The sequence below is a fragment of the Clytia hemisphaerica genome, unplaced genomic scaffold (genome assembly GCF_902728285.1).
Source record: "Clytia hemisphaerica strain Z4C2 unplaced genomic scaffold, Clytia hemisphaerica genome assembly, whole genome shotgun sequence".
In the NCBI taxonomy this organism is placed as follows: Eukaryota; Metazoa; Cnidaria; class Hydrozoa; order Leptothecata; family Clytiidae; genus Clytia; species Clytia hemisphaerica.
Genome location: NW_027104383.1, coordinates 1,111,653 through 1,134,579, shown reverse-complemented (window position 1 = coordinate 1,134,579; position 22,927 = coordinate 1,111,653). Strand labels below are relative to the sequence as shown.

Genomic DNA, 22,927 nt, shown 5'->3' with positions numbered 1-22,927 from the left:
GTTTACCTCTCCTCTTGACAATCAAAAAAGATTATAGTAAGAATTCACATTATTTTGGACTGTTTTGGGCACAGTTAACCATCAGACCTTTACACTTTTTCCTGGGTCACCCGGTATTATCTAGCGCCATAAGTAAACATGAAAAAGCTGATAATGCAATGGGACCAAAATGTGTTTTATTACCAAGACAGTTGAACAATTTTTAGGCCCTGGTTACACGCTTGAGTAAAAGATGTTATGATTGGTCAAGAATGACTCAGCATGTGTTTATGGGTCATTTGTTTGAGGTCTTGGTGGTTTGGGATAGATTTCTGTAATAGTCTATCAGGGGTGCACAGATTTACAATCCGTGACAAATATATTATAGGTTTTCTACGGGAATAAAAGGAGATTTTAGGCAGTGTCATGCTGAGCCAGATATATTCAAGCTACTTTTTTCTGCAACGATATCCTGCAGACAAGTGAAAAATCGAAAGTTGTTTGGAGATGTGACCTCACATTCTATTGCTTTTGTAAACAAAACAAGACGACTGAGAGTCGAAAATTTCGCAAAGTATTTGATTATTCATAGATGAAATAATCATATTAAAAACGACCGGGGAGTACTAGAGTTGGAGAATGTCAATCGGACCTGAGAAAAACTGGCTCTAACAGAGAATAAAGTTACCCTTACAGAGACAAGGCGAAAATGTGACTCTTAGAGCACATTTTTAAAAAAATTTCTAACCTTCTAGAGATTTTTTTGACTTTTTTCGTGCCTTAAATAATTCAGAGACTTGGGAAGGTCAAAAACCAAACCTTGCACATACCTGGCACCTATTTATGCCTAAGTATCCCCCCGTCACCATTTTAATAGAATGCAATAAATAGAACGGGGCTAGAGCTTTATTGTCACCCAAATGTGAACTGTCCCAGTGTTGCCAAGTTACATATCAATATCATACCAATATCTTTGACTATTTACAAAAATATTAGGTAAACTAAAAACATAGTTTCTCAATATTTCAACATTTTAGTCATATAGATTGTTCACCTCTAATATATCATTCCAATTCTAACGATACACAACTTTCTACTTTAACATAACTTGGTGCTGAGAATTACTTTGAAAGGTAATTAAAGTATCTAAATCTACATACTTTTGAGACGACAGACTTCTCTTTAATGACAGATACATTATATATACTATCCTAATAAAACAAAATCAAACACAATCAAATTTGACGGGCATTTATTTTTCTGATGCCTTGAAAAATCAATATAAAAATAATTTAATTTTGCCATTAAGGGCTATTTTTGGCAAAATATTGCTATTAGATAAAAAAAAACTGTTTCAAGTCTCGAAAAGCACAAATTTGGAAAATGACATAAATATTTTAAATTTGATGGAAATTAATTTAAATTTTTAAGGCCAATTCTTTTTCTGCAAAAATGTTTTACCTTAAAGCTAAAACTTTGTTACTGCTGTGTTACTTGCCTTGCATCCATATTATTGAGACGTGGACTACCGGGGGGGGGGGCACTCAATTTTGAAAACGACCGTACGTTCGGCCAAAAATCAGGTCTCTAAAATTGGACCCTTACAGTGCAGGAAAAGTTTGGCTGAAAATTGACTCTTTAGAGTGCAATTTTTCGAAATTTTTTGCCCTTTTCAGGGCAAAGTTTTTTGAAATTTCTCAAATTTTACCTCAAAATTTGGTCTTTTCTCAAATTTTACCTCAAAATTTGGTATTTTCTCAAATTTTACACCCTTACAGTGCATTTTTTCCCACTTGCTCACAAATCAACCCTTACAGTGCACTTTCCAAAGTCCATAAAACCTACCCTTAAGGGCCGCACGTCCGGTAGGTCACTTACCTGGAATGCCCCCCCCCCGGATTGACTAGTAGGAAATCGATTTCAGAGCAGGTCGATCAAATTTGATTGACTTCTATTTCTTTTTTTTGATCAATAACCAATCAATTTGTTCCAATATTCGATAGGTAATGAAGGCTATTAGAAAATTTTGAGTATTGGTCATTGATTGGATGATTGATTAAACTTGCAACCGTTAAATAATCAATCTGGATTGATCATCTTAGAGCCAATCATTGAATAATCAAACAACTAATGTAATCGAGCCTTCCTTAATGTCATAATTAGCATAACATTATCAAATACCTATCAATTACTGTACGTTGGTCTAATGTCAACATCCCCCTTCTAATTTCGACAACCTTCTTTAAAGATAGGGATAATTGCAAGGTCAGAATCGCTGATGGAAACCATTTTTCTTTGCTTAGCAATCAGAGAAGAAAATACCTTTTGTCTATAAGTGATCCCAACCTTCCTATTATTCCTATCTCTAAGGAAGGGTGTCGGAATTAGAAGAGGGATGTTGACATTAGACCAACTTACGGTACCAGAACCAATCGATACCCAGTCAATTAATTTGTTATTGATGTGTCATCGATTGAAAATGAATCAATTGTTTTGGGTGGGAGTCTGACACTGTATAAAAAAGTTTGTCTTTTGTGTTCTGATCAATCAAAACTCAAATCCATAGACCTTTTTTCAAAGAGGACGTCCTGTTGAATAGTTATGTAGTCCAGCCATAGAAACAATGATAGTGTACTTCATCATGCATATTGTAATAATTACGCATGGTTTTATCATTGTTTTTTCTGCTGGACTACATAATTATTCAACAGGGTGGCCTCTTTGAAAAAAGGTCTATTGTACATTCTGTATTCAATCAAACTTGACTGCTTGATACAAATTTTCCGGTAAGATTTTGATATAGACTTCTGCCGTTTAGGCTCAATCTCTTTCCAAGTGAACCGCTGTGAGTGGGAATCCCAAACTTTGATTTGACGCCTGCGTAGCAACCAAGGTCCAATGACCACTATCCCACGAAGCGCCAATCCAACATGCCAGACTCAATAAATACAATCGATAATTTTTTCCAATCGATGACTAATCAATAAATAATCAATGGATTGGATATCGTTTGATTTCGATAATTGATAGACAATCGATAATCAAGATTTTACGGGAAGCTCGACTGGCTATCAATTGTAATTGTGATCGATTTTCCATCGATTTATTATAAAGATGTTCGATTGATCACAATTGACAGCCAATCGAGTCCAATCGATTAAAAAAAATCTATTATCAGTTAGAATAGTCTCGATTATCGAAATCGATCGACATCCAATCAATCAGTTGGTTATAAATTAGTCATCGATTGACATTGAGTCTGGAAAATGACGATTAACACATCGCACCTACCTCTCTAGTTAAGAAAAGTTAACTTCTATCACTTATAGATTGACACCCCCTGCTATGAATTCTTCTGTGAAATACTAAGTAAACGATAATCTTTCTTACAACACAACCTAATCAAATATCAACAAATAATTCTACCTGTAAAATTGAAGATCATACCTGTCAGGTCTTCTCTTTTGTTGTGTTTGTCTGTATTTGTTGTTGTGTGTAGTGATGTTCAAGAGCAACTCTTTAATTGTAAGATTCCTATCACTTTATTGGTGCATGTTTACTAACTACACAAACATAAAATACTATGCTAAAAGAAATATAAGCCTCTTTAAGTACTCTAAAAACACCAAAAACATGATAAAAATACAAATATCCAGAGCAAGTCTGACAGCATGGTCAAATCCACCATTTAAAAAAAAACGAGAATGTTTACGAACGCTTGGTTCCACCTACCTAGCACTTGCGGACTGGAATCATTCAATTTTATGTTAGCGAGTGAGTCCATATTTTAAAATCTTCGAGAATGTTCTAGAAGTTTCAACTACTTTCGTTTTCTAAATTTTTCATTACACCGCCGCCGCGAAAGACGATCGTAATACTTTCGCTATGCGAAATTAAAAATAGCAAAGTTGATTTCGAACAAATTTACAATCGAATATCAAATGTTTTGATTATAAGATAGAAAACGTTCTATTTATTATAAACATAAAAACATTTCATATTTTGGTTTTGGAGGGGTTCAACGGCTTCTAGGCTATATTCCCAGCCTTGTTGGAACATTTTTTAAACTTTTAAACCTGAGATAGGACTGTCTTAAAGGCTCAAGTTAAAGTTCTATTTTCCAACTGTAATTTAAGACGCTTAATAATCACTTTCGGTTTCAAAATTTTGACGAAATTCTCTTTATTTTACCAATTATTATGAAGCTGATTGTAGGTATTTCTCCTCTCACCCGTAGTGTAGATTTTTTTATTGTGAATTTGTTCAAATTATTTTTCGGGGTTGGTTTGGGTCAAACTTTTTCATTTTATGACTCAAAATTTAGGAAAAAAGTATTCTTTTGGAAGTTTCGCTGTACATTCTCTACTTACGACATACAAGGCAAGTAAATGATATAGCGCTTTCGCAGCATTAATCTTTGATCTTGTAGTGATTGGATAACAAAATTTTTGGTGCTAAATTTTCAGACCCTTCTTCTTATTTTTCATTTTCGCAAATCCAGAATCTTTAAATTTATAAATTTTTGAACATAAGAAAGCTCTTTAAACTCGCTGATATTCGATTGCGTTTGATCCTCGATTCAATTGGATCGTCTGGAAAGAAGGGTGAGAGAATTAGATAGGGTTGTCAACATTAGGCCAATTTATGGTAATCGCTGAACACTTTCAAGAAAGTTTTATGAGCATTTTCACCTTTGTTTGAAAGACTTTAGTATTCATGCATTAAGGCTAACGGGTAATAATGTTTTAATATTATTTTAAAGCTTTATACCAAGGCAAAACATGGGTCCTTTCTGCCAAAAAAAAATTACTCACTTATTTCGGCAGGTCTTTTCTACCTCAGAAGTCTAATTCACAATAAGAACGAAGCAAATTTATTCAAAAGGTTTGGTAACGTTTGATGCAGTTGTTATTATAACTTTTTCCTACAGTAAAATCAAAAATGAAGACTATTACTCCAAAGCTTTAATGTCATTTTCTAGCACAAATGGTTCATGCCATGGCAATTGTAATCGAAAATCATCTGCTAATATTTCCAGTCTATTCTTCAGATCATTAGAGATGGGACGGTTTCTCAACTTCAAATCGTCACTTTTTCTTGTAGTGTAAACACTTCCGCTTTGAGAATCTTTACTCATCACTGCTATAACATCAGGTATGTGTTCATTTGGAATCTGAAAATAACGAAATATTTTTCGTGTAATCATTTCAGGATCTTTGATGATATCTTCAAACTTGACGGAATAAATTTGGTGTTGATTATTCTGGACCAATGTTTTAAAGGCTGCATTGGATGAAAACCAATTCAAATTCCATCTTTCGAATGCTGTCAACCCATCTAGTTGATTTGTAGTGAATTTCGGAAAAGTTTTACATAATGCACTATTTCCCAGCCCACTTCGGATTCGTACAATTCTAAAGAAAATCATGGTAAAATTAGATATTTTAAATAAGATTTTTGCTTTGTCTCATGAAACTCAGGGTAAAGCAAAAAAAGATGCTAACTGGAATCTTTTAGTAGCCATACCATTTATTAGACAAACTCCCATTTTAAATCAAACATTTTTTCTTTGAAAGCAGTGGTACCTCAAGGCTCCCGTCTTTCACCTATTCTTTTCTCTTTATTTGTTACACCCAAATCAGACCCGGTAGGATTTTTTCAATCAGTGAACTTTTCAACTTTGTGAAAGTACTGGAGACTCAATAATTACGTTGTTCCTTACAAGTATTCTTACAAGAGTTTTTCAACAAATTAGCTGATGATTCGTAAAAGATGAAACTGACAGCACTAAATTGATTCTTGTCTACTTTTTCTTAAAATCATATGTTTTTCCTTACATAAAAGTGTTTTCAAAAGGTTGACTGTTTAGAGTAAATTAATTACCTTGATGTTGGGGCCGGCCAATGGTTGATCAGCTGAAGCTTTTCCCAAGAGTGTGTGAATGGCAACAACTGACGATAAAGATAGATTTGTTTCAGTGAAGGTCTTGCGATCGCCATAATGTCTGCTATAAAGATACACGTACTGCAAGTTTCTATACTGATGTAGGTGACTATTCTTGTAGAGCTGTGTTTGAGTAAACTGTTCAAAATGCTTTTACACATCCTCACTTGTTGTTCAAATGAAAGGTGGCCTTGTCTTGCGTGTTCTGCTAACTCAGCGAGCGCAAACGGTTCGCCAATCGAAAGTGTACTTTTGGTGGATTGGAAAATACGATGCATGAGTGTTGATCCACATCTTCCGTGATTAGCTATGTGTAGAACTTTGACGTCTTCATTTTCAATCTCATCTGCGATTCGGTGAAAATACCTGATAGGGATGGAGATCAAAGTTACTGCTTGCTCGAATTGTGTTGTATGCATAAAAGTCACCTTTTGGTCGAACACGTCGCTTCCCTTGCAATCAACAAAATAGGCGTGTGTAGGTGACACTGAATAAAGTGTGAGATCATCCTTCATAATGATGTTTGGATGTGTGCAATACAGATGAAGGGATACAAAGTCTTCCTTCCCATAATGATAATCTTCGTAAGGATGATATAATTTCCTTCTCCACAAGATTCTTGAAACACTTGCGCATGACTCGTACTTCTGATGTCCGTCATTAATGTACAACCAACACCATTCTACCATTCCAAATGTGAACTGTAAAAGTTGAAACAAATAATCTTTGATTTTACTCTCGGCCATCTCGTAAAGCTATCACCGAATAAATGAAAGACTTTATTATTCGGTGTCTTATCTTTCAACGAATTCAATAGCTGTATTTCTAAAAATTGTCATATTTTGTTTCAAGTTCACGATAGCAGTATATATATTATGCAAGTTTATGTTTATGCAGACTTGGTTGTGATCTCAAAAATATTTTGAGAAAAATTTCCAATTTGTACGTTTATTCTCGTTCCCATCGTAGAGAACACCATTGCAAAACGTGTTGTGCTTTTTAATGACTTGAAGTGTAAAACGGTCCTTCATCCATCTCGAAGCCAAACCACAACGGGCTATTAATTTTGAGTCGAGTGATGTACAGTTGAGTTTCCATAACTCGAACGTGCATGGGGAACACAAATTGGAAATTTCGAGTTATGGAGTAAGGTTTTATGTCTTTTTGAAAATAAAGATTCGCGCACGCGATGCAACGAATTACAGGAGTAACTCGCATATACAAAATAGCCTGCTCGTCTTCTATCGCCTACGATGAGATTTGAGGCTCAAACCAATGAAGTATAAGCCCGAAGGGCTAGAAATGAATCTCTTACCTTTCCCAGGCAAGAAAAAGTGAAGCTTTAAAATGTACGCCGTATTTTTGACGACGGATTGAATCTAGCGATTTCTTTGTTTTCGAGTAGCATTTTTCAAAATTCTTGTGGTAAATTTTACTTTCAATACGGCATTTGTGTGAAATCCACGCGAAGTCGCGCAACTTTGGTAGGATTTAATGGCTTCAAATCCTACCAAAGAGATTCACTTCTAGCTCTTCGGGCTTATACTTCATTTGCTCAGACTACCTTATTACACGAATATTACTAGGCAAGTATTCAACAGCCTTGAAATTAACACGCAAAAGATTAACACGAATTTGATTTGCTTTTTCAAAGACACCACGGCTGGTTTTAATTAAGGGGGTTTTTATTAACACGAAATTTTTCAATTCGTGTTAATAAAATGACTAGTAATATTCTAGACTATGTTATAGTCTAAGACGAATCACTATCTAAGAAAAAAGCCCAAAGCCGAAGAAAATTTGCAAACAGGTTTTTTTGTCGAAAAGAGTTCACAGTCGGTAGAGTTGCCAGTTTCGAAACTCTCCCGCCGATGTTTTCCCGTATACCGCCATAACGCCATACCGCCATATTTTCCCGCCTTCACTATCACTGTAACGGACGATAACATCGTCTAGTAATATTCATGTAATAAGTTATGATTGAGATAAGTTATTTTCAAAAATTATGGAAATTGAAAACGCGACTGTAACTGCGAATGTAAATGAAATGTAAATAAATTTGTTATTTTTTCTAGAAATATATTTTTAAAAATGAATGAGAATACATCCGGCATCGTAGAAACTGTCGATCAAGAGACGATAATGGGAGATATTGAGGTCAAGGAGCCTGGTATTCACGATGAGGGCAAAGAAATTCCATTTCCCGAGTACAGGTTTGTTGGTCGTTATTCTTCATCGAGTTTTCTGTGAGTCTGTTTTGAAAGACGGAATTTTCGTCTCAATTTAGAAAACGTTCCCGACTACACGATTTTTATAAGATTATCCAAAATTTTTGAAGCCTTCAAATGGATGTTCTTAACTTTCCGAGGCCAACTTTTTTGAGGTCAAAAAATGTTCGTAAAATAATTTGTGAGTATTTTAGTATAATTTCCTAAAAAGTTGGGTGTTTTATAGTTCGCAAAGCCTTAAAATGTTCTTAACTTGTTCTTCACCTTGGTAAATCGACCTCATGTTCTTATAAAGTTTGCACTTATAAAAAGCATGTAGAACAGGGGGTTTACAAAAAAATTATTTACCATTATAACCTGGCATTTATATCATTAAAACGAAAAACAGAAGAAGAGTAAAATTTTTATTCAAAGGCAGCTAAGAATAGCAAAAAGTATAATATAAAGTAAAAAATTAGATGAGACTTTCGGTTGATATCTTATTTGGAAAGCCCAGTAATCCAGGACTTAAATCGATTGATTCCATGAGGACCATCACGACTCTCCGGTGCAGCTATCTAGCGGAATCCATCGAACTGAACGGAACATTGAAAGGAGCGAGGAACCCCCTGATCTGTGACACTGACGTCGTAGATCAGTCTCCTGTCATCGGTCTTGAATATAAAGGGATAGGGAATTGTTTTTATTGAATAAAATATTTTTACGATTTTCCCTAGAGCTCCAGATGAAGAAGAAGAAGATCCAAAATGGCCAGAAGACAGGTTTGTTTTCAAATTAGACCGATTTTCAAGATTCGATTCTCATTTTTAAATCTGAAAAAATGTGCATTGTAAAGAATCGCTAAAGCAAATCTTCTTCCATTTTCTTTATCACTGATCTAGAAAAAAACCAGATGTATAAGATCATATGAAATTATATAAAATCATCTACGATTAGTAACGGGTAATACACTTTTATTGCGGAGAATCAGTAAATTTTGGTTAAGGCATACATGCTCTTCTTATTTTTTTGGCCATTTGCGCTTTTCAGCTATGCTCATCTATTTCTGATTCGGAGTACAAATGTAAGGTATTTTAGGCTCAACTTTTACCACTATATTATATTGTAGCAATTTACAGTCGTTGATCTACAAGTTGCCAGATGATAAACTACCTATTATATACGATGACATTTACAATATCACTTTCATGGGCCTACAAAAGCTCCATCCGTTCGATTCAGAAAAGTGGGGACGTATTGTCGACATTTTATCAAATGGTGCGTATTGGGTTCTTTTTTTCCATACAAGACAGTAGAAGCAACCGACTAAAATAAAGATTTTGCCGACTCTCTGCCTACGTTCCGCCGCAACTCGCATCGAACAAAAACAAGGCACAGAGTGGGCCGTCTAAAGCATAGCTAAGAAACGCATTAATGACCCCGATAGAAACATTTTAAACGTTTGAGCGATTTGTTGATGGGGTATCAAAGGGAAAGTAATTCTGAAGGATTCTAAAGTCATGATCACCATATTTATGATTATACTGTCTTATTTTATTTCAGACGGATGTAAAGCTTTTCAAAAATTACGTTCGATGGTTTGCAAACCTCGTGAAGCCACCGATGATATATTGGCTGTGGTCCATACTCAAGACTATCTAGATAGCCTAAAGGTATTTATGACCTACTTCCTTTTTGTCATCATTGCTCAACCACAGTTGAGACAACAATGGATCCAACTTTTCAGCGTCATCTATCGCAGAAATTGAGGCTGGTATTCCTAGAGATGGAGTCAGAGAATGTCAGTTTTCTTGATCTTTGAGGAAATCAAATTTGGTTTCTACAGTAAAAGGGTCGATTCACAGAAAATCAATCTACCATGAGTGCGTTAGGTTTTCTCTGCTTTCGAATATTTTCATTAAGCCACGTCAATTCAGTTTTGCTGTATAAAAAATGTAGCCTTTAAAACGCGCCTGACCCGTGCACAGCCAACAGTCTACCCTTTAAAAATCGCTGGAACCATAAGCGTTGGCACTCCTATTTTACGTTTACGAATAATTAACGTATTGTGTAAATATAAAGTTTATTTCCGAAAGCCCTGGGCTGTGTACTTTTTAATGAACTAATTATCTTCGTTATTTCAGTGGAGCTCCAAGGTGGCTAGAGTGACGGAGGTACTACCAATAGCCATACTACCGAACTTTGTGGTGCAATCCAAACTCTTGCGTAAATTAAGAACGCAAACAGGAGGAACAGTACTAGTAAGTTTATGACCAATTGAAAGTTTTACAATATTCATCAAACTTATTTCTTTTATCGAAAATCTCAAAATTTGGTTGAAGACTAGCCCGGGGGCCACTTATAGCTTTTTGATAGACTGAATGACACTGATAAGTGACGTGGCGTAGATTGGCAGGCTTCATATTTTAGCTTTGCTTGAGGTGGTAGCAAATACGTGCCACTAGATCCAGTCCCTTTTTTGCAGAAAAACAAAAAAAAATTCAAATTTTGGAAGTATTTTCATGTTTTTATTGTTTTCTTATAATTTTTGAAAATGAAAGTGAAAAAATTCAAGATCTTGATATCCTCTAGTCTACTTCACTAGACCCATCAAAATCATCAAAAAGCAAAGTTCAGTCAGAAGTAGACTCTACTCTAGTTGAAGATCTACTCTCCGGATAAATTTTGAATAACATTTCAGGCAGCATACGCAGCGTATAGACGAGGCTGGTCGATCAACATCGGAGGGGGTTTTCACCATTGCTACAGTACAGATGGTGGAGGCTTTTGCGCTTATGCTGATATCACTATGGCCATCAAAGTATCTTTGACTGTTTCTATTTATCTAAGAGAATGAACTCTAAACTTCTTAAATCATATTACCCGTTGAATATTTTTTAGATAGTCGGAATGAAATGGTATACGAGTTAAAATTTCTTCGATAAATGGGAATTTAAAACAGCTAAATCCACCTTCTAATTTTGCCAAAAAGCCTTCGTATGAGTATCAGCCTGAAAATAATGTATTTCGCCTTCCCGTTTAGAGTTGATTAAATTTAATACCTAACGAAATCCAAACTTTCAACCCATAGATGCTGATGGAAAAAGTGGACTTGGACAGGATTATGATTGTGGACTTGGACGCGCATCAAGTACTTCCCAAAACCTTTGATACTTCTTACTGTCTCTCTTTTCATTCTTCGTTTGTGAAAAATGCTTCTTCTCTTGTCTCCCACCTATTGAATCTAGAAATCTAAAGCGTGACTTGAGTTAGAAATCTTCATATTAATGGGATAACAAACATGGTTGAAACTTGGAAATTCACATCTATTTTCAACTCACAACGCTTAGGGTTGATAATGTTAGGCAGGAGTCTTTTATATCCCTGTATTGTAATACAGTACTTTAATGGGATAAAATTTCGCGGGGATTAAAATTTGCGGATTTCGCGGATTTGGGTGTCATCCGCGAAATTATGTTCCAATGGAAATTTGAAAAGGCTTTATCCGGGAAATCTTAAAAGATATACCGGACATTGAATGTGGTGTGGTGATGGTACTCATATGTTCAGTATCTGCGAGAACGCAAGGTTCTCCCGTACTGTGCGAGTATCATCATTGATACACCACGGATCTGATGCGTCGCGAGTACAGAGTGCAATGTCTGGTAAGCGCTGTGATTTCCCTATCCAGGGGTAGGAAACTATCCCGGGATAGGCCCGGTCCGATGATATCCAAAATTGTCAAATAAATACTTTTGCTTATTTCAACAACCAACATGCTGAGTTGACAGTAAAAGGCACAAAATCGTGAAATTATCGTCTCCCAATAGTACCATCCGCGAAATTAAGTCCCTGCGAAATCTTAAAATTTCGCGGATGAGCTCAACTGCGAAATTTTATCCCCGCAAAAATTTATCCCATATATAAAGTAAAAAGGGTGTTATATGATGATACGATAATTCCAACAGGATGATATCATTTTTTATGTAGTTTGTCTTTCCATTATTTGTTGATTATTTTTTACTATGGCTGAATTACAGTATTCGTCTAGCACGCTAGACTTATAAGTAATCTCACACTTTTTATCTTCAAGGGTAATGGTCACGAAAGAGACTTTATGGGGAATGAAAAGGTTTATATCATGGACGTATATAACCGTTCTATTTATCCTCAAGATGAGTACGCTAAAGGTGAGTAGAAAATGTTTTAATCCTTGATTTCATCTTGAAACGGCAACGTTTAAGAAGTAGCTTCTCAGTCGTTCAATGTCGAAAAACCAGGCACAATTTAGATCTAAAAGTAGCAGTTTTTTAACCAAAAGAGCAGTAGTTGTCCAAAAAAGTATTTTTCAAACTTTTTTTTATAAAGGATTGCCATGAACAGCCATGAATTGAGTTTTCTAGAAATTCTTCCCCAGTCAACCAACCAACCATACTTCTACTTAACCTATTCGCTGCCATTTATATGAGCATAATACAGGGCGATTAAAAAAACCGCACCGCACCTCCAGACTCTCTAGTGCAACTGTCATTTGTTCTGTTCTTTGTATTGCCATGAACCCTTTCACACGTCTTGCTTCGTAGATTTGGAGCATGCGTATGAAATTTGAATTTTATAACTTGAATATTTGTCAAGAAATGGAGGTTTAAAGAAAAAAAACAGTTTTTACAATGAGTGACCAGGTTTTTTTTTGACATGCAGGCACGACGGAAGCTTTTTAAATCTGGTACGGCGAACGAGGAAATTTTGGGATTTTTTCTGATAATCTGCCGGTGCGTCGTGCCCGACATGTCACGATTACAAGAAAGAGGCACTGTAAGGATAAAGATTTAATGGAACCCGGGTCGGGTAAATCATGATTTTAGGCGAAAAAGGCCATGGTTTTTACCCTGAAAGATACGAAATAGTGCTGGTTGCTTTGCACTTGAAGGCTCAATTAAAAGCTCGTGCGTTTCTGATTATTTAGCGTTATTAAAAAAATGTATTTGACTTCAGTTTTATGATAAATCTTTTTCTGACTCTTGAAAATATTTGACATCAATCATTTTAGTTCGAGCGAAGTAAAAAGCGTAAAAATGAGCATAACTTCCGAAAAAATAGAAAAATCAAAAAAATGAGAAAATGCAACCCGGGATTTTGCCTAAAGAGTAAATGTGCCAAATTTCAGTCCCTTAGACCAATCATTCTGCCTTCTTAGCTGCCCAAAGTAGACATACATTCTAAGATTCTGGGAACTTTTCCATTTTTCAACGTCAGAACAAAAAGCTCCGTTATAACTGGTAAAGACCGTATTTTTCCTTCGATGCAATGACCTTCAATTTCACGCGTACGCTTCAAATTTACAAGGGAAGAAGAAGTGCTACGGATTTTATGGCAAACCATGAATTGAAAAAATACGTCAAAAAGTCTAGGAGTGTTTTTTTTAATCACCCTTTGACAACCTTTCCTTTCAGGTGCTATCAAAAAGAAGTGCCCCATAGTACCTGGATTAAAAACAGATCCTTATATGGAGGTGGTCACTTAGTAAGTACTATTGATATCATTTTGCGTTTTCTGAATGTTGGATTGAACCGCATTTATCTTATATAAAACACTAGATAGAGCTACTCTGTCTGAACTTTGGTCTACTAATTAATTGTTCTACCTAGCAAAGATGGCGCGTTACTTTGCTTCAACTGATGTGGCTTGAAAAAGACATAGTAGCTCTATCTAGTGATTTGTATAATTGAACATTTAAAACACAGTTGTGTATGTAGTATGTAGTATATAGTATATAGTAGATAAAAGTAATTTGTAACTCGGAAATGAATACGGAATTTAAAACCACTCATTTTTTAGCAACTATCAAAAGGCACTAGAAGAATTCAAGCCCCAATTTATACTTTACAATGCAGGTTTGTTATGTAAAAAGTTTTTGATCTGTCTTAAGAAACCACCAAAAAACGAGAATCGATTAAATTGTTGATTTTTTTTTTTTCACTTTTCATTATTTTTTTAGTAATTTTGTTTTGGTTAGATAGTGACTTTTTAAACTGCATTCATCCTCCCATATTTTCTTCGTTCACTAGGAACTGACATTCTGGAGGGAGATCCGCTGGGAATGTTAAATATATCAGAAGAGGTAAAGTTTTTTAGAACGCCGATCCCCCCCTTTTAATTTCTGGTCAAAATCGTCTTTATTTTATTATTTTTTAAAACTGAGACTCTCAAAAATACCTAAAAGATTCGCCTTGCAACACTAAGTAAGATGATTGGAAAAACATAATCTACTAACTGCTTCGTTGGAATTGTTGATCTTTCGCCCAAAAGATTTCAATATTATGGCAACATTCTTCATTCTCATAAAGTTTGTATCCAAGAAACTACAAGGGCTTGATGCTAATGTAATTTGTCTTTCAATGGATTAATAAACTGCAGACAAAATATATCATGTTGTTGCTGTGACATTTGTTGGTAGTAGCGACGACAAAAATCTTTATAATATTTGCTCACCCAAAACCTCGTATCTCTTCTATCAAAATCTATTTGTTGTTTCACGTCGGAAAAGGGATGATTGAACCCAAACAACCTGTTTGTTCCCTTGATTGCAACATTCATTTAATCCTTAAATTCTAAGATTTCCTTGGATTTTAATGATTGTTGCCAACTTATGCTCGAAGTGTTTTGACATTTCATAAATTCCCAGGGAAACGTTGTTTTATAAGAACATACTATATAAAATCATAAGGCTTCGGTGGCCATTTAAGAACAAATTAAGAATATTCTAAGGCTTTGCGAACCGTTTTCTTAGGAAAATATACATATAAATACTCATGGTGAACAAATATTAAGAACATTAAACTTGAAATTAAAAAAGTTAAAAACATCTGAAGACTTCAAAAATTCTCGATGTTCTTATAAAAAGTGTATAGTTTCACCAGTATTTTGCTTGTTCATTTTTGCAAGCCATTATGATTCGTTGGGTTGGCATGTAAATCTTAATTAGATGTTCGGAGTTCGGAGGGATGAGGGTTTAAATCTTTTGACTTCATGTTGAGAGTTGCCAAATAAACTGTTGGTGTACGTGAGAAAATTCTCCATCTATGACGTCATGACTGTCAACCTATTTCTGTCGTTTGTATGTTTGTATGTACAACTACACCACACCATGTCATTCCTAATCGTCGCTACTGGGATTGTTGTGGCCCCTCTGTTTGTTTTTCGCAAATTATTCATTATTAGTTTGTTTTCGCGAATATTCTGTCATTTGGTTCTATTTCTTTCTTTTAGTGCTTTTCTAAGCCAATTTCTTCAGGCCGGATATTTGATATTTGATGATTGTTGGTTTCATCAGCGACATTAATTCCGCTGTTACGATATTTGAATTACTAAAATTTTGTTTGCTCACGCTTTCTGATTTGTCATGGATTCCCCCAAGAAAGAGAGCAAGCTTGTCTTTTTACCCTTTGAACAGGCTAGTTCGGTTCCAGGACTTTTTTTAAGTCATTCATACATTACCTTGAAGCATCGTGTTGAAAGCTGCTAATAAAAGTATGAAAATATAAAAAATCTCTTTTCTGCCAAGAAATCGTTTTCGTGGATTATCTTTTTATCTCTCTCCTGCTGTGATTAGTCTCCAATGCTTGAATACTTAAAAGAAAATCAATTCAAAGCGGTGTTTTGTTTATGTGTGATTTATTTGGACCTTTAGATTGTTGTTTAGTTTGGCACTGAACATAATACTACTGTCTCCTTATCGATTTTCACTTTTCAAGAATGTCTTCCTCAGTTGAATCTTGTTTATGTTCATGTGGATTTTCTTTTTGCATATTTTACCAATTTACGTCAGAAGTGTATTTTTGAAAATCAAAGCAATGCACAAAATCAAAATGCACAACCACGAACCTTTCAAGCTTTCTTTTAAAATAAACTCAGTCGGAAGCCTAGGATAGCATTAAATTTATTGACAATTTGCCAAAACTTTTACGGGGTAGCCAGTGTGAGAGAGCTAAAGAAAATATGTTTTCTTTTATTGCTTGGGGAGAAGAAAAAAATTAGTTCTGGCGCGGTGCCAGTTTGGTTTTACAAAGTAAGATTCTTGGGCTACCAATCCGGAATTCAGTATCGAGCACTTAAAAATTTGAGCCAAATGTTTCAAAAAAATAAACAAGGGTGATTAAATAATCTCTACTAAAAATAGCATTGAATGTATTATACATGTTGTATATAACTTTAAGAGAAAGTTTGCGTGTAATTCTTCAAGCAGTAAGATGTCTAGGAGACATAACTTTCTTAACCTTGAGTGGCATACAGGGTGAGAAAACAACGAGGAAAAAATTCCAAATTTAACAACAAAAATATTGAAATATGCAAGAGAAAAATAACAAAGTGGTATTTTCTCAAGTCGAGTACATGGTACCGTATACAGTAATTAGTAGAGCTCTTTTGGGTATCTACTTGACGTTGGCTGACCACAGGAAGGTATGTGAGAACGAAATGCAGTCAAGTGACCATTAAGTTGTTTATCTCCTCGTGCTAACCAACAGAATTTGATCCTGATTTCGAATGAGAAAGATCCTCAGAATTTATGGTGGATTTAAGATCTCAATGCTTCTAACTCTTGTCACCTTTGAAGTTTTTCGCTGGTACATTTCCTTTTCCAGATTCTATTCGACCTTTAATTTTCACCAATATTATCTGGGTCATAAGAATATTGATCTCAAAACAGCTTCAGTTTCGCCAACAGATTTCCTTAAGAGAGCTAATCACATTCTCTGCATCCCTGAAAGAGCGTGGTTATTGGCTTAGAGGGTGATTTTTATAGTGAGGTTAATGAAATCCCTCCTCAATGATGTTTTAAAAACATTTTAAGGCTTTGCGGACTTTAAAACGCCCAATTTCACAAAATTAATTGGTCAAAATAAGAACATCTTAAGAACATTTGTAAAAACATCCCAGAACATCCAAAGCAAAGGCTTCAAATATTTTGAAAAACCTGTATCGATAAAGGCATTAATTGGAATTATAGGAAGTATACATCATTGGTTTTCCAGGCGTGCGTCAAAAAAACTTGAGAAAACTCTTACTTGAAATTTCTAAAACCCTTCCTCAATACTTAAATCTGTTTCCATCTAAATTTGGGTTTTAATTCTGAGTGATCCACTTTTCAAATTTCAAACCTGAAAAAAAACGGACGTCCCATAATCTCATTGTCGAAGCTCCCATTGACGTCATAGTTCGGTCAAAGTTGACTTTCACAGTTTCGTGTTCCATAAGAGTTTTAAGAACTATTTTTAAAGTTGCTGGTTAACTATCTTGTCAACAAAAATAGTGTAGTTTGAAATGTTTTGATTTCTTTGATGAAGTATAGAGAAGCCGCAAACTTGATAATAATTCCTCAATCTCATTCAGTTTCCTTTAAAATCTTGTTTCCTTCCATGCCTCTCTCAGAATATTTGATACTCCAAATAAATCTTGTTCTTATTCTGGTCTCTTTTCAACAAGGTTTCTATGATACAAAGGGGTTTCTGTATTTTGACTTACTTCCAGACTGGAAGGGCTAAAATCACTATTACTAGAAACTGGGTGTAGGTGTTTAGTATGAAAATAAACTCAAACCTCGTCATAAAGATGATCTTTTCTTGATGACCTAGGCTTTTAAATCATTTTTTTCACCTTTTTTCTAATTTTGGATGGATCTTTGCATTTTTAGAAAGTATGAATGGCAATGTTGCAATTCCATTCTTGAACTATTTTTCTTGCCTAAAAACATTCTCATCAATCATTTTCTTGATCCGTGTTTGCTCCTTGAGCTTTCTGTGCATGTTACAAAAACCGCACATACAATCCTTTAATTGATTTTGCATAATTTAAGCCAGCTAAAGGAAAGCTGGTCTTCCGTTACTAGCCTTCCTTTGCATAGATAAATGATCTCATTTGCGTCATCAGACTTTTATATTGAATTGTAGAGCGAAATTAATCTCAATTTCTGGTTTTCTCCCACTCTCTCCTACTATTACCACAAAATATGATATCGATGTCATTAGCTTGTTAAGTATTTAACTTATAATCATTTACTGTAATGTTGTAACATACCGCTAAAAGGGGTTTCTTGATTGCTTGCTTTTTGGCTTGTCGCCATTTCTAATACAACCCATGCGCGATGATGTACATGAACTCGATTAATAAGTAATTTTTCGAGTAAATCGAGAGATAATAGACGAGAAAAAGTAACTACAAGACTCTCACATTTTTTCATTTTCAACCTAGAATTTCTTCACCGAGACAATTACTGATGGTGTCATGATGAATTGTCAAAAATTACTTTAACAAACCTAAAAAATAGTGGATGAAAGAAAGATTTTCTACAAGATGTTGTAATATTGTTAGATATTTTAAGGGATCGAAAAGGTCTTATTTGATTGTGAAATCACCCTTTTCCATGGCCTAAATTATCACAAACTAAACACAAGATCGTCATTAAGTCAGACCAAGGTGATTAATTAAAGCTATAAATGTCTGTGATCATGATTTCATCATGTTAAAGTCAATTCGTAAAGTTACATTCAACAAATTGTTAAATATCCTGCTATAAGAAGCTCAAAATTTGATGATTAAACAGTTTAAAATCAACAGTTACTAAAAGACAGCACGTATCAAGTTTATATCCGACACTTTCTCTCTTGTTAGTTTGAACTTTTCAAAATTAACCGAATTGCTTTTTGAATGAGGGTAATTTCCCTGAATCTCCTTTTAAAGAATGGTTCAAATGAAGAGTAATACGCCATAATTATAGTGATCATTTATAATGTTCTTTTCCTATGCTTACCTTAATTGGATCTTAAGTCATTCATGCTTTTGTTTGAGACGTGCTCATGCTCATGCTCATGCAACGAAGCTCAAACATGACGGATGTGACGGATGTGACTAATTTCTAAGGCTCTTTATTTGATATCGATACCATAATTTTCTGATAATTACAGAGAAACCAAGAAATTGAGCATGGTATAAGTTAAAAAGAGCCCAGATACATATTTTTTATTAGATCAAACTATATAAGCACATAAGGCTTCGCTGGCCAAAATATTAAGAGCAAATTAAGAAAGTTTTAAGGCCGCTTGAAGGGCTCTTTAAAACACCCATTTTCTTAGAAAATTGCACAAGAACACTTACAAATGGTGAAAATAAGATCATTTTAAGAACAATTTCTTAATATTTACTACACAACCCTAAATAAAGAAAACCTTCTTCGATGCTCGACGCCTTCAAAAGAAGCTTGAAGATATTTCACATTTATCTCAAAATAGCAATCCGATAGAACTTTCAAACCTTAGATTTCGAAATATAAGTGAGAACAGTACGCGTGTCATCGAGACACTTCGGTTTCTCTTTTGTTTGCCATAAACCTTTTTTTCAAGGATTTTAGGTTTTAGTGATATTTTAGGCATAAGTTTCCGTAGGTTGAAGCATTTATTTTAAATGTAGAAACTTATTTTGACGCATTAAAGAATTCTCTTGCATTGATTTTCTTTTCAAGAACAATTTTTTGAAATCAAAGGAACGCGTTCCTGTGAGATGTCAAAATAATGTAGAGAAAGATATAATAGAACCCCCCCCCTTAGCTTCACTAATCTTTTACTTTCGAATTCAGTGCCAATCTCGGTGCTATAGCGACTTGCTTCGACTTTATGTCCCGAAGTCAGATATTACGTGTTCGCAGCCAAAGGATAGCCTGATCAATTTTATCAGATTTCTGTCGATATATGAATCATGTCTTATTGATTTGAATTGATGGACATTTTCCAAAAAAGCTGAGATAACAAAAAAATAATAGGTTGCTAACACACTCCCCTCAGTATCCCTCATCAAAGGTTATTATAAATACATACTGACAAACCTTCATCAAAAAGCTTTCCCGCTTGCTAATTTCCGACTGAAATGCTTAGAATTCTTGTTTTATTGTTGATATATGATATATCTTGACCCATTTCTGGTTACTGTCTTGAATTTCTTTGATGAGTTGATTAATCCTCTGTTTCCTTTCAGATTCCACGCATTCCTTAGTATAACTCCTTGACGCCCTAAAACAATGAGGTTTTTTCCCAACATTTCACAATTATGGATAAATTCAATCACTGAGTATCAGATTTTTGTCTTAAACTACAAACCAAAAAATAGATTGAACACACAAACAGATAGCTTTTTGATGAAATGCTCGCCAAATCAATCATCAGGGAGAGGATTATTGCGTCAAACAGACTTAGTATGTCTTAGAAACCTTGCGGTGCAAATCTATACATTTTCCGTATAGTAGGGGGCCAAACTATAAAATCCGTAACAACTTTTTTAGGACGCAACCACATGAATTTTATTCGAAAGTTGAATGTATTTGCATTTTCGCAAAGGGGGTCCGCTGTTAAGGCCTGGCAAATTTTTTTAGGGTTCAAATTGGGAAATTACCCTTTTTTGGTCCCATGAAAAATTGTCGTTAAGGAGGATGTTCGAAAAACATGGCTTATTATATATCATTGGAACGGAAATCTTTCGTTATTCAAGAATCAACATATTTTTTGAATGTTTTTTTTTTCAGGTGACCTACTACTTGGAAATAGGGGTACTTGTGTTCGAGGAGTGAAAATGGTAGATGTATAGATAAGCTGAATGTCGAATAGTCTTTCTAGTCACGTCAAACTTTGAAAATTTGTGCTTTGTCTTATCTCAACTTCAAGGGACCTTTGGGGTTATATTTTTCTAGAGAGGCTTGTCTAAATGTCAAAGAAAGCTGTCTTTTCTCTCTCAAGTATCCTCCCTGATCAGATTTGTAGATTGATACGATTTGTCTCTTCATTTTGCAACCTTAGTGAACCCTTTCAGGGATCTCCAGTTTCTTGATAGAATTTCGGTCTTGTTTTTCACCAAAACAAACCTTCTCTCCGTTGACCCAGAAATTGTCGATCTGGGTCAAACATACTGCGGGAGCTATCAAAGCCATGAAATTTCGCAATCCAATCGCGTGCAATTCCGTTGTAAACAAACACTTCATATGATTTATGTATTTTAAGACTTTTTTCCATCTTTGTCACCTTTTAAAAACTTGTGTTATATCTCTGATGAAACTGTGTTATTTTTTTATGATTTTTGATGCCACCATTAACCAACTTGAGAACCAAGAATATAAATATCCCAGTAGCGTAGACAAGAGGGGCGCAAAATGTTTGTAGGAGAGCAGATTTTTATGTCACAGTAATTATCTATTCATGATGTAAAAATATAATTAGAGTGTCATAAAAATCTGCTCTCCTGCACAAATTTTGCGCCCCTCCTGTCTACGCTAATGTATCCTTGGTAATTCTTCTGATTTCAAAGAATATTAAGTCATTTTTCGGTACGCTGAAAGGCAGTTTATCCATTGATAATTATCTACGGCTTGGAAAGTAGACGATGGATATGATACAATCAGATACTCTTTCTTATCGTCAATCAACATATAAAAGTGCATGATTTATTAGTCAGAAGTCAGGAGTTATAGCTTTCAGATTAAGATATAATGTAGAGTATTTGTCGTTTTTCTACTGAAGAAATAACCGTGTAACAGTATTGAACGGACGAGGGGACAAAAGTTGCGGTCACATATTTCTCTCATTCCCTTTTCCTTCATTTTCTTCCTTTACTTTCTCATGTTACCAAATATCATGCCAAATCTCTGAGTCAACGACATTGTTGAACGAAATTTGCTGACTTCAATTCTTATTTATTAGAACATTGCTGTTTTGTTGAAATTTTATTCCAGATTCTGTAACTGTAGTTTTCTTGTTTCGTCCAATAACTGACATGTGATAGACTCAAGAAATCGCTCAAATTGTTTTAAGTGATATATCTTTTTCTGTGGTTTATATATAATATTCTAAAATAAAATAAGTCGACAAGGATTTGCTACACCAGTCAATATGCGATGTAGGATTTCTTATACATGACATAATTTGGACACCCAACATCATCATCAAAAGAATATAACAGATTGAAATGGTCTAATTTGTTTTGACACTCAACCAAAATTATGCAATTTTTCTACTTTTTCATCATTCAATCAATTTCGTCCACCTGAGTAATGGACGCTACTGGAATGTTCTAGTGATAAACCAATGGCTGATAAGAGGGAGGTCCGAATTTTGATAATTTGTGTTTTTCATTTTTTATTCATATTCCTTATATCGCCGTTGACAAATCAAAAGGTCGTGATCGATAATATTCCTCGCTATCGTAGCCCATATCCTTCACTTTGAATATAGACACCGAAGCATATTTAAGATGAAGTTTTTCACAGTGCGTGGTTTACACATCGATTAATTATCGTTATATACTCAAAAATATATTTCCAACCTACGCACGAAAGGTGCTCGAATAATTTTCTGTCGAAAGTATAAGTTGAAGCATTTTTACAAAAACCTTAAGGGAAGAAATTTTGGCGGATGGCTTGAAAAATAAAATTGACTGGATTTTAATTTGGCGGATGGAGGATATTTTTGAGCAAAAAGCGCTATTAAATAAGAAAAAAACCTGTTTTAAGGCTTGAAATATCACATATTCAGGGAATTAAATATTTTAGACGGGAACTTAATTTTGGTGGATTTTGGCCAATATTTCTTCCCTTAAGATAGTGAAAATAGTTTACTGTGATTCCATATTTCACTCCTTTCGAAATTTACTTATTCTTTTGCATCTACCCACTTGGAGTAATTTGTCTTGAAGGAAAATTCTTCATTTACGTTTGCTGTGAGTATTACCTCGCTCAGATAAAAAAGCGATGAAAGATTTCGAAA

The 22,927-nt window shown here is 34.7% G+C and overlaps 1 protein-coding gene across 1 annotated transcript in view; it reads left to right on the top strand.

Annotated features, from left to right (window-relative positions):
* LOC136819244 (histone deacetylase 11-like) overlaps positions 1-22,927 on the top strand; it is a 33,371-nt gene that overhangs the window by 2,147 nt on the left and 8,297 nt on the right. Inside the window, exons 2-12 of the mRNA XM_067075461.1 lie at positions 7,998-8,135; positions 8,867-8,911; positions 9,259-9,407; positions 9,693-9,802; positions 10,274-10,390; positions 10,831-10,950; positions 11,221-11,280; positions 12,223-12,319; positions 13,583-13,652; positions 13,968-14,023; positions 14,198-14,250. Of these exons, the coding sequence (XP_066931562.1) occupies positions 8,014-8,135; positions 8,867-8,911; positions 9,259-9,407; positions 9,693-9,802; positions 10,274-10,390; positions 10,831-10,950; positions 11,221-11,280; positions 12,223-12,319; positions 13,583-13,652; positions 13,968-14,023; positions 14,198-14,250 (999 nt within the window). The 5' untranslated portion in view covers positions 7,998-8,013. The remainder of the gene's footprint in view (positions 1-7,997; positions 8,136-8,866; positions 8,912-9,258; positions 9,408-9,692; positions 9,803-10,273; positions 10,391-10,830; positions 10,951-11,220; positions 11,281-12,222; positions 12,320-13,582; positions 13,653-13,967; positions 14,024-14,197; positions 14,251-22,927) is intronic.